Source organism: Anser cygnoides, chromosome 11, assembly GCF_040182565.1.
Source record: "Anser cygnoides isolate HZ-2024a breed goose chromosome 11, Taihu_goose_T2T_genome, whole genome shotgun sequence".
Classification (NCBI taxonomy): Eukaryota; Metazoa; Chordata; class Aves; order Anseriformes; family Anatidae; genus Anser; species Anser cygnoides.
The window spans coordinates 22,267,283-22,279,603 of record NC_089883.1 but is presented as its reverse complement, the minus strand read 5'-3'; the positions used below and the strand labels follow the sequence as shown (position 1 = coordinate 22,279,603).

Sequence of the window (12,321 nt, the reverse complement as noted above, 5' to 3'; positions counted from 1 at the left end):
ATGCATGGAGGAAGAGGAGCCTCCCAGCCCCAGTGCCAGGCTGCTCTTGTTCCGCCAACTGCAGCATGCTGCTGAGCCAGACCTTAAAATACTTCTCCCTACAACTTATAGGGCCTTTGATTTATGGCATGCTGACAGGGTGAAGTAATAACAGTTGTTAATCCACTGAATCATATTTGTCAAGCCAAGAAAATCCATGCAAAGATTAGAGCTGAGAGTAAATACACAGGCAAAGGTACTTATGCCAAACCATGATAGGCATTGAGCAACCAGTAAATCCAAATCATGTGTAAGGCCATTTCCTTCTCAGGTTTGACCTTCCCCTCTTGGCACAAAGTTTCTGCATAAGTAAAGCAGCTCAGCTGATAAACAAGCAATTGTAGAAAGATATAAAGAATAGGCAAAATATGTGGAGAAGTTCAACTGAAAAATACCACAAAGATTTTCCACTGTCTGCAAGTAAAAAGCAAAAGATGGGGATGAGACAGTCTGCAGAGTGCCAATTTGAAAAGCATTGTGTGCTTTTCACACATCCAGGAGCATCCAGGCACGTGCACTGCAATCAGATCCCACGCAGAAGAGTAGGAACAGTATTTGTCTCTGTTCCCCAGTTGTCATTCACCCAGCACAAGCACATCCGCCCCTCCTCGTGGCCAACCAGTAGCAAGTATCCTTCATTTGCTTGAACTGCTTGTCTACGTTCTGTGTTATTTTGTGTGCTTTGTTACTTCTGCTTCTAGGAAAGAAACTTCAGTTGCTTTTCTCAACTTATGGCTGAAGGCTGATAAGCGTAACGTCAATTTACCTCTGTTCTCAGAGATGTTCCTTGCCAGGTAGGAAGGGTGTTGGAGGTGAGGCTGCAGTACTTTAGCACCTGAAACAGAACAACTCCTTCTGCCTGCTTGTGAAAACCCCCACCAAACATGGTCAGTGGCTGCTCCCACATAAATACACAGAATAAATCCAAAAAGCCCGTTTAGCCAACAGGTATTAATTTCAACAGGACAGTAAACACCTTTCGACAGGTTTCAACAAACACATATACTTGCATGGATGTTACCAAAGGGAAAGCATACTGGGAGAGCACACAGTGTCTTCACAAAAGATGTTCACCAGCATGTTTTCCACCTGACTTTAAACACTGGAAAACTAGCAACTTCCATTAGGCTGCTGGAGGACAGCAGCATTGTTTTCAGGTGGGGAGGAGACAAAGGGCTCAGATTAACTGTTCTATAATTACTCTGGTAGACTGTATTTACACAGGATATTACTCTTTACACGAGTCTCAGGTGACAGGGGAAAAAGTCTTGCTCATCACAGCAATAAGCTGTATTGTTATTTTACAGGCATAGTGTTCTCCTTACCAATGTACACATGGTCTTGCTTTCACAGCTGTGCTGGGGTATATATTCATTTCACCACGTGAAACAAAATAGCTCAACCTTATCTATTGTCTGACATAGCCATGTTAATGACAGCGCACACTTAATTCCTTCTGTACATTACTATTTTAGAAATAATGCCTTTGAATGTGTACAGATATAGAATGGTTTCAAAATCAAGTTTTAAAGTGATTTGTTGCATTTAGATGCAAGCCTGTGAAAGCTGAAGTCTGCTGCAACTTTTCTACACACTGCCCCCCCCACTGCTGTTCACATTTGCCAAGCAGGGTGTTTGATTTCCTTTCTTAAGGCCCATGGCTTGACATCATAGAATTAAATTGATAGATGGGAGCACAAACTAGAAGGAACGGAAACCCTGAGTTAGCAGGTGCAGCCAACATCTATGATTTAACGCTATGTGGCATATCATGAGCAACACTTCAATATACAGACTGGAGGTAGACTCGTTATCCCCCAGATGTCATTGCCAACAGTTACTACTGGAAGGAAAACAGTTTCTTCACACGAGCACTGTTGTGACAGTGTCAGGTACCAGTAGCACAGATCTTCCCCGTCACTTTTAGTAATTTCAGATATTCTTCATGTAGACTATCAAATCACATGTCACACCATAGAGCTATGGGCTGCCTTGGTATCACAAAGGACTGGTTAGAAGATGTATTAAGATGTATTATGGTAGTGGCAGGGATGGGGGTGTCAGGTTTTGGTGTCTGTGATTACAAATAGCTTCATTGAGGGCTGAGGCAAGTGAAATATGTACACGTGCACTTCAAATTTCTGACCATCAGTACTACTTGTGCCAAAACTACTGGGATTTCAGCTGACACTTTGATTTAAACAATATATATATACATACATCTTTGCTACCTTGACATACTGTCTTACTGAAACTTAGTGCATACTATCTTGCCTAGAATCAATAGCCATATTAATATTCATGCTGTTATATTGTGGTCCTACAGGTTTACATCACTAAACCCCAGTTCTTCAATATATAGCATTCACACGACTAACCCAATAAAAAGAAAAAAATCAATTAGACTACTTAGATTTAATGGAATTTTAAAAATATTTTCTCCTGCGGGTCAGGGCATTAGAAAGCCAAGTTTAAAATTAAAATATAGGGAGAAGAGCAGTGCTGCAAAGCAAACAGTAGGTGGCAGAAAGCATCTATTAAAGCATAGTTGGGAATAAATCAGCCAGGGAACTCACTCAGGTGCAAGAATCCCAACAGCACAGTTAAAGAAACAACCTTCGTATTATTTATGCCCTTATCACTCAGATCATGATACAGCCTAAAAACAGATCAAATATTCTGTTGCCATTTTCCAAGGGAAACATACGTCTTATGAACATGGCAGAGTTACTACTGCCAGTGAAAAGGCCAGATTTCACTGAATTAAAAAATTATCTAATGTGAACCTGAACGGTTCCTGATGGGAGGGGGTAACCAAATTAAGTGTCCAGGTTAACAATACTAATGATAGAAGCCCAGGAAACCAAGATTCCCCAGTCAGCACTGACTATCCACATATTAATCCACTCAGCAGAAATTCAAAGCAATACTGCACATTTAAGTATTAATTCCACCACAGTGACTTGCTAACTTAAAAATAAGTCGCATACCAAGTATGAAACAGTACAATGAGATTGTTTTAGAGTGTAATTTTATCTGTTTCTCTAAACAATACATTTAACTGTAACTCTTCACCCGGATTAAAAAAAAAAAATCAGTAAGAAAGTGTCCAACACTACATTTATCTAACTGATAAATCATTTTTTCCTAAAGCCAAGCAAGACTAAATGCATACAGTAATAAGATTATTCAATCTAGCTGTACATGTACTAGATGCCAGTACACTGTGGTTATATTAATCCAACATGGCATTTACTTCTTATGCATTAAGACATAAAAGAGTAGCATTTGAAAGACTAGTATCTAATGGAGACAAATTATAGCTTTAACTGACATAATTAAGAGTTCACGGAATTAATAAAGACATTATATAAGCTGCCCAAACTTTCCCCAATTTGTTTTTCCCCCCTTTAATTTTAATAAAATCTCTCTAGAAGTTTCTTATGCATACAAGAACAGAACTTAATACAATTTTAAGGGAAAACTATCAACTATATTTTTACATGTGTTTGTGATTCCTCAGGCAAGCACTGCAAGCTTTTCTTCATTTGATCAGGAATTCCAAAGAAATGCTGAAACATGCAATTGCAAAAGCATCAATTTCTATGCTTAGAATTCTACATTTTCAGTAAAAGTGGGCATGATTTTTTTTGAAAAAAAAAAAAAAAAAAACACTCCAAAGAAGAAACAAGCAAACTTAAAAAAAAAAAACAGAAAACAAGAGACTCCAACTTGAAAAACTAAATTGGATACTACATGAGGCAACAGAAAACAAGAAATATTAGCAGAAATTAATTCTGACTAGTATACTTCACGGAGGCATCTAATTCCATATTATACTTCAATAAGAACAGTTTAAATTCCTAGAATCTAGTTTTGTAGTTACATTACAAAATACAAAAAAAAAAAAACCTTAAAACAGTATTTATGTACATTCTGCTCCAAAAATGGACTGTAGAAAATTCTTTACATTTCTTTTAGAAATACACATAAACCACAGCACAGGTCAACAATCCACTGGCAATTAAGACAAGACAAATTCAACCTAAAGAAAGTACACCCGTGGAAAGTTTTAATCTGTTACTACTTCGGTAATAGCATTTCAGTGTCCCTTCAGACTACTTTAAGGAATTTGTTCTTTTTGCTCCAAAAGATCAATGCAGTTGACTTTCTGTGTTGGATGACTACTTGTTACAGTAGGTCTTTCACAGAAAAAGATGAATATTAGCAGTGGGAAATTAGGACTTCAGAAAGTTATGAGTCCAGGCATGTATACAACATGTAAATCATCTAAAATTGAAGAAAAATTAAAAATGAGGCACCCCTCTGGTGCCTTACCGTATGTGTTTTGTGGAAAGTTTCACACAGCCTACCCTTCGTCTTACTTCAATACATGGCATTTACATTACTACTTAAAAATAACAGACACAACACAACTAGTTTGTTAGACTGTAGGACCAAACAGTTTAAAGCTCTTTTGCCAGTCTAAACCAGATGTATGTTCCTTTGAATGGGAACTCACACCGAGTACTGCAATTAACTAAACTCACAGAAATGGATATCAACCTCCATACAACATTTATCATCAGTATTCACCAATAATAGTTCGTTATGCAGCCCTCACACAGATTATCTCACATAGCCCCAAAGCACACATGAATAATTTGTTTAGGAAAAAAGTTAAATGTAGTTTTTCCTACAGAGAACTAAATTTCACACGAAGTAGAAGCTGTTTAGTTTTGGTTATGCTTCAACTAGTCACACAATGTGAAGAAACTATAACTTTCAGTCCTGTAGAAATCTGCCTAGACCAGAGTATTCCAGTTGAACCATTACAGAAGCGACAGTTCATTCATCTGACTTAAACGTTTGTAGAAGCACAAAGTCAATAATCTTTGTATTGTGCACACATCAGTTCTGAGAATCTTGTGTTCTGCTTTATTTTATTTTTTTGTTTTTTTAATGATTGCTCCGCAACCCATTCAGCTGGAAAGTGATTCAAAAGTTACTTTGAAGCTGTTCTTAAGTTACCTGACAACAACATAAAAAAAGCTGCTTCAGTAAGGTCAACTTTCAGGCAAACACACCAGAAATCTCATCAGATCCATGGCATTGAAAGGAGACCACAATTTCCTGAATCAAAGCAGTTTCAGTGAAACAGTCAGGCTCTCAGTGTGGGGACCAGAACCGAACTTTGACAACTACCATTCTGTACGCTGTCTGAAAATCATGTATGCCAGACACCAAACAACTCTTAAGAGTTCTCAGTACCAAAAGAACAGATGGAAAAATTAGAGGTATTCAAAGAACTGTGATTATTAGGTTCTCCTATATATATATATATATATTTTAAAAAAAAAAAAAGAAAAGAACTTACATTATAATAGTATCAAACTGCATAGCATTACAAAAGAAGGCAACTTGAATGGCTGAAATGAAAAATGTCAATGTTTCTAACTGATTATGAACATTCTGGAATTTATAATAGCAGAGTAGACTGTTGCTAGTAACAACTATAGCCCAATTTAATCAAAGTCTGCCTTCATTCCAGAGAATGCAGAAATGATTCATTTGTACAAGTTATTGCATGCTCTGCTTTCATGTCCTCCTAGCAGGTTTCGCTGTTAATTGCTTCTCTCTTTCAAGTTCCTTCTCACGTTGTTGTTCTTGTTCTAGTTCTTCTTTCTGCCTCTTCTGTTGCAGCTTAAGTGCTCTTTTCTAAACAGAAAAGAAAAATGTTATGGCTGTATTTAATTTGGAACTGTAAACAACATCCCTCCCATTCTTTTAAAATTCTCTTCTCCAGTCTACTCTGGTTATGATCAAATGTTCCATAAACAATTTATCTTTTCTTCATCCCTTCTCCTTTCATCATTCCTTTTAGAAAGAGCAACTCTGTGATCTACACAGGGGAGAAAAGACAAACCATTTTCTCCTTGGTCTCACTAAAAGTCATCATCTGCATTTACCAGACAGAGCGTGTACTGTGCATTGTATTGCCTCTGAGAGAAAATTCTCTTCACTGAACACACTGAAGGACTAATCTTGACAGAACGTAACCAGAGACTGCCTATATAGCATGAAGTCAGTAAACTTATGCCACTCAATACTACATTAAAGAGAAGGAGAAAATCTTACAGTTATGACAACCTAGTTTTCATTAGAATAGGCACAGAAACTGAAACAATAAAGACAATTAGTTGGCATGGAGTTGATTAAGAGATTGATGCTTTTTTCTTTCTCATACTGCCTAAGCACAATGACAGCACTGAGATTTACTAATAGTTCGGATGTTTAAGTTTAAGCAAAGAAAGCAGTAAGCGAAAGTTTAAAAACATACATGGTTTGGTGCTACCAAAAACATGGGAAAAAACATTTAAGAATGGAATTTAACATAGATTCTATTTTCATCAGAACCGTGAGCATGCATCCAAAATAAAAACTAAGTCAATAATATGTAATTCAATAGCTATGTTACAAAGTAGAAAAGTTACCCCACTCACTTTTAACTTGGATGTCTTCTCATGGAGCATCATCATTTCGTTTCTAATATTCACTAACTTGCTGTGATAGTTTTTAGCTTCTGAAAACTTTAAAAACATAACAGTTAAGATACTGACTGTCAAGTTGGAATAGTTTGGGTTTTTTAATAAAGCTACACATGAAAACAGCAAACACAAACATAGCAATTACCACAACAATTTGATAATGGATTAAACATATTGGAGTTTTTATATACAGTTTACATACATCAATACAGAAAACCACCATATCCCAACAGGTACACCTGGTAGCCTACTGAATTAACATTCACTAGAACGGAATAAAAGTCTTGCCAATTTATGCTCCACATATCAGTGTTTCAAGCATCCTTTCTGCTAGTCTAGAGAAGTGCACAAAGCTCACCTCAGTCCTACTGGAAAAACTGCATTTGCTTTGGCTATTGGATTTGAACTAGACTTACTACCACTGGCAGATTGAGTGTGTTCTTTCCTCCCAGTGCCTTTTCTATTTAATGAAAACATGCTGGTTCTGCACCCATCTCCAGGAGGAATTTATCTCATATCTGCACTGGTTGGTAACCTTCCTGTAGGTCATTAAGAACAATGAAAATACACAAGTTGCTCCTTGGGTAGGAGGAGAATCCATACTAGCAGAGATTTAGAAAAGCATTCATAGTACTTACCAAGGCATCGACATCAAGAATGTAGTTACATTCTTTAAATTTTGTAATTTCTTGTTCTAATGTTTCTAGTAATACCACTTGGTTCTGTCTGAAACAAGAAAAGATCCATAAACCCAGAGTAAAGCAGCAGAGATGAAGGAGTGTAAGGATATACTGCGCAAGACAGGTTTTCAGAGCACTTATTTCTAGTTCAGTAAATCAGTAACATCCGTGATGGCAAGCTCTTGTAGCGTTAAACTTTGGAGAGAATTTTGTATTTTACAATTTTTTCAACTAGCCCTTTAAATAAATACTGGCTTTGATCATAGAGGCATAAATACATGCTTCTCAGTATCAGACTCTTCTTATGGATTGCCAGCTGATTTCAATAACAATACAAGTAAATGGTTTTTGCAAAACCCCAGCCAAGCACACACAAAATCAGCTTTTTGCTACCTAACATTATACAGGATGAACAGTTGAAAACCCTTGATGATATAGGCACTAGGCAGGTTGCAGTGACTAAACAACTCTTTGGGAGGTGAGGTTGAATGTGGGGGGAAAACCTATTAGCTCTTGACTTTCCACTCAGTTGCCTCTGAGTCATGCTGCAGAACAAAGATATTTCTGTATGGAACTTGCGTGGATCCATGGTGCTTATTAAGAATCTTCTACCCCACACAAATCAGCTAAATTCTTCTCAGACACAGGCTGTCCTTGGCAGGCACACATTATGCATCACGAAACTCAAATCAATGTACCCTAAAGACCTGAGATGGCTCTATGTAAAGCCTTCTCCCGCAACATTGCCCCTGTGGCAGGTCCAGTCTGCATTTGAAACAAACTGCTCTCAATTATCAGTGAGATACCAATATACAAAGAATCCCTATCAGTTTAGCAACTTAACTGTGTTTTCTCGGTGCATCTTTTGCAACACAGTTTAAAGACTGGACAACAAGCAATCTACTGCACAAGCTGCTTTCAATATGAAGGTCATCACTGCAAAAAAAGTCTATACTTTTTGGCAGACTTTCCACTATAGAAGTGAACAACTACATAAGATACTTGCATGTCTTCTGCTATGTCTGGCTCAGAGGATTTTAGTATTATATGTTCTTCAGTCAGATTTCCAATAGGCAACATCACAGCTTACACACCTCCCAGTACTCCTGCATATCACTTAACTAACCTGAACGTCACAGTTGGAATACCACAGTGCTACTATCAAATATTTCAGTTAAGGACTGCTAGAACATTGCACTGAAAAAAAAAAAAAGGCAAACCAGTATGTTTGGAGCTGCTTTTAAAAACTTGCTTACGTAAGTTCATGTAGAGCTGATTTTGATCGCTGAAGATCAGGCAAATAATGAGAAATCAATCCTTCAGTTAACTGCTCCACAGCTTTCTCATCTATTATAGGCAGATCTTCTACTACTCCTTCATCTGGAGATGCATCAATGGAACCTACACAGGGAGGAACAAGGGTGAATGGGGCAGGTCAGCATTTACTAAGTTTCACCTAGAGCAACTGCATTTTCCTGGTTAAAAATTAAAGGCATTTCAGCCTCAAGTTGTAGTTCTTCACCCTTTATCTGCTGAATGGTGCTTCTTTTTCCCTTCCTTTTCCCTCCCTCTTTACCCTTCCATTGTTCACAGCCATATATCATGAGCTTCCTGGTGTGTGGTTATCCCACAGCTGAACAGTGAGAAAACGGGCAGAGGGAATGAGAATATTCCAAAAACACGTTGTTAAACAGTGTTAAATACTAAAATGTACTGAGGAAAACAGAGAGGGACTGCATCAATTATTTGGGCTATGTATCACGAATAACCTAAACAGGAACGCACACCTCCCTCTCAAGGTCAACGAGCAAACCTATGACTATATACATATATATATATATATATATATATATATATATATATATATTCAGAACTGCCTTCCTGGAAGCCCCCCGTAGAACACCACTCCCGAATCCGCAGCCCAGGCCCCTAAATCTCCGCCGCCTGCTCCTTCCCCGGACCACCCAGGGCCGGTTCCCGTGCCGGAGCTGCGGGTGGGTGAGCCCCCGGCCCTGCCGTCCCCCTCACGTACCCAGCGGCCGCTCGGGGCCGCCGTCGGCCACCACCTCCGCCTCCTCCCGAGTCCACCCAGCGCCGCTCATGGCTGCCGCACCATAGAGTCTCCACAGCTCCGCCCGGCTAGAAGGGCCGCCGCGCCAAGCCGCACCATAGAGTCTCCACTGCCGCGCTCGGCTAGAAGGGCCGCTGTGGAAGGGCCGGGCCTCAGAGCCCTGGGGCCGGGCCGGGCTAGGGTGAGTCGTGCCCTCAGAGAGCTGTGCCCTCAGTGAGGCGGCACAGCGCGCTGTAAGCGGCGTGCGTCTCGTCAAGGTCGTGTTCGTCTTTGTAGCGCGATGGCAACTGTGGCGCTGCCACCTGATTAAAAACACACCTGCTTTCCCTTCTTGTTCTTTCTGTCTCTTGTTCTGTTTTCACGTTAAGAAAGAAACATGGCCCGAAGACGGGCTGCACCCACAGGACACTGTCGTTGAGCCTGAACAGCCCTGAACCAGCTCAGGTTCAGCCTGAGCTAAGTTCAGCCTGCTTAGCAGTGCTACTTCCCAGGAGGGATTTCTAGGGAGAACAAGGGAGATCATCATCCCAAAACAGGCACACGTGAGGTGTGGGAGTTTCAGATTTGTGCTGCTGCTTTGCCTGTTCCAGGCCCTCCCACACCTCACAGAAATAGACTGACGATTGGAATTTAAAACTGGTATCTGTGTCTACAGCACTTAAAATGTAGCTAGTTATCAAACCAAATACTGCAAAACCAAGACTGATAGCAAGTGTCTCATTTTCCTGTGTAAAGTGATCTGTATTTCACTCAGCACTGGGAATTCTGTTACAAGTTTGGGGGCGGGAAGTAACTGCTTCCCAGGTTCGTTACCAAGTACATTATCCTGTGAAGGACTAAATGAAGATTTCTTCTAATAGATAACGATATTTGAAAAGGAAGTTAAGTGAAACCTATAATGAAGAACATAAATGGTTGGCTGAAAAGCATACTTACCTGCTGGTCTAAATATTTGGTTTCAAGGAGTTGGGGGGGGGGGGGGGGAAGTACTAATATTACCATTGTTATCCAAAAATAGGATACTGCACAACAACAACCCCCATGACCCATGGAACTGTATGTACGATAAAACAAATTTAGTTAAACAGAAGGAAAATCATGCTGAGGATATTTCTATATAATTAGGTTAATTGGTCTTTTAGTCCCTAGATAGCAGCTGAGCTACAGAAAGGAGACTACAAAGAACCTAAAAGCTGATTGCACTTCTATCCATCCAGGGGCAACGTTTGTGAATCTGTGTTTAATATCCTCATACGCTTCCTGTCTTTCTCTCTGTCCTCTTCCTGTCCTCTGTTGGATTCCTGCGCTTACTTGCTGCTCCTAATCCCACAGCAATGCAATGTTTATTTTCTATCTCCAGATGCTTGTCTAAAGTTTGTATACAACTTTCTAGCTTTCTTTTTGAGGTTTTAGCCTCCCAGCAAGATTGCAGACTCATATGCTAGCAAGCTGTTAAATTTTGGACTACTGACTATGCAAGTGCCACTGTACACTGTTATATGTCACTGTAACACCAAATAATCAAGGCTGCTTTTCAGCTGCATTGTAGCAACTGTGTTCAGAAACTTTTCATGCAACACTCACCTACACATTCTGGATTTTATTGCTGTAACTGATGTAAGCACACCTACATGGAAAGTAGTTCCCCCCCACAGAAATCTGAGTAAAGCTAGAATAAATTAGCTTGAGTTGTATAGCAAATAGTATGTTTGAAGCCATCAGCTTTGAAAGTGCTGTATGACTTCAGGGATGACAGCATGAAAAGGAAATACTTTGCATTAATAGGTTACTTCTTAAAAACTCTCTGTCCTGATTAAGTAAACATGACTACAGAGAGAGTACAGCCTTGACTGTCATAATAAATAAATGGAGTAAAACAGGGCATTACAAAAAGCTCTGTTCAACAGAATTTCATCTTGATAACACATGACTTGATTCTTGACATTTCCAAAAAATCTGGTCATAGTTATTCAGTGACAGGCAAACTGGCAAGCCCTGGTGCACTGCTGAGGGCAATAAGTCCCCCCAGCCAACTGTCCTTACTCAGCGCTAGATATTTCTGTCCCTGCAGGAGGGGCAGCAAAATGGAGCGTGAACCCACTCTTCAATCCCCCGGTACAACGCCACATTTTCAGACACAGTTTTATAAGCAGTGGGTTTCCCTCTCTTCCCTGGCTGGTCATTCATGCTTGTGTGCCCTCTCGCACTTGTGCTGGTTCAATTGGTGAAACACAGAGTGAGTCAAATGACTCAGAGAGGAGCACAAGAGCACTAAGAACAGTTGAACTGGAACATACCTGGGAGTGTTTTCTTAGGCAGCAATGCTGGCTTAACAGGGCCCCAGCTTCAACTGCTCATTCCAACTCCCACACTGCTCACTGCCCCCTCAGTTGACATATGGAAGTCTATGCAAATTGTGATCATGGAAACAGTTTCAGCTACACATACAAAAATATCTCACCCTCCTCACATAGTATTTTTTAATTTTGGCCCATTTCAGGAACCCAATTCATTTTGTGGCCCCAAAGCCTTCATGCTGATAACCCTGCTAGGGAATTATGAACTGCGTGAAAGGTGCAGGGGATGGCACCTCTTCATCCACCTGAGGAAGAGTGACATGAGATTACATGCTCAGGAAAATGAACCCACTGTAATATAACAAAGCATGGTAGTGTTTATTTTTGGAGAACGTCACTGCAGAGAACAACAATGCTAAGCCTCCACCCAAGGCCCATTTACCATACTCGTGTCCCCTCCAGCAGGGTCTGTTCCAAGCAGGCGCTTGCCCCAAGCTCTGCAGAGCCGCCTGAGCGCTCCAATGTGTGCCAGAATCTGCTCTCAGCCCTTGCGCAGAAAGGGAGTGCCTTTCTCCAAAATCTAGCAGTTTTACACAACTCTCTGATCTAGGCAACTTCCATCAACCAGGTCAAAAACAGGATATGCACTTACCCCTTGGGCATATGAAATGTTTATCACTTAGGAA

The 12,321-nt window shown here is 40.1% G+C and overlaps 1 protein-coding gene across 1 annotated transcript; it reads right to left on the bottom strand.

The window, feature by feature from the left end:
* Window positions 1–2,435: 2,435 nt before the first annotated feature.
* Window positions 2,436–9,456, bottom strand: BLOC1S6 (biogenesis of lysosomal organelles complex 1 subunit 6). The gene is made up of 5 exons (XM_048052380.2): window positions 9,300–9,456; window positions 8,524–8,668; window positions 7,226–7,313; window positions 6,543–6,629; window positions 2,436–5,757 (listed from the first exon to the last, which is right to left on the bottom strand). The coding sequence occupies exons 1-5, from the start codon at window positions 9,367–9,369 to the stop codon at window positions 5,638–5,640; spliced, it is 510 nt and encodes a 169-aa protein (XP_047908337.2). The 5' UTR covers window positions 9,370–9,456; the 3' UTR covers window positions 2,436–5,637.
* Window positions 9,457–12,321: the final 2,865 nt, after the last annotated feature.

What these genes read in the sequence shown, in the direction of transcription:
- BLOC1S6 (XM_048052380.2), bottom strand. Translation starts at nt 9,369, where the DNA reads ATGAGCGGCGCTGGGTGGACTCGGGAGGAGGCGGAGGTGGTGGCCGAC. An exon ending in TTCTTGATGTCGATGCCTTG is followed by an intron (nt 6,630 to 7,225) that starts GTAAGTACTATG and finishes ATGTTTTTAAAG; the next exon opens with TTTTCAGAAGCTAAAAACTA. An exon ending in AGAAGACATCCAAGTTAAAA is followed by an intron (nt 5,758 to 6,542) that starts GTGAGTGGGGTA and finishes TTTTCTGTTTAG; the next exon opens with AAAAGAGCACTTAAGCTGCA.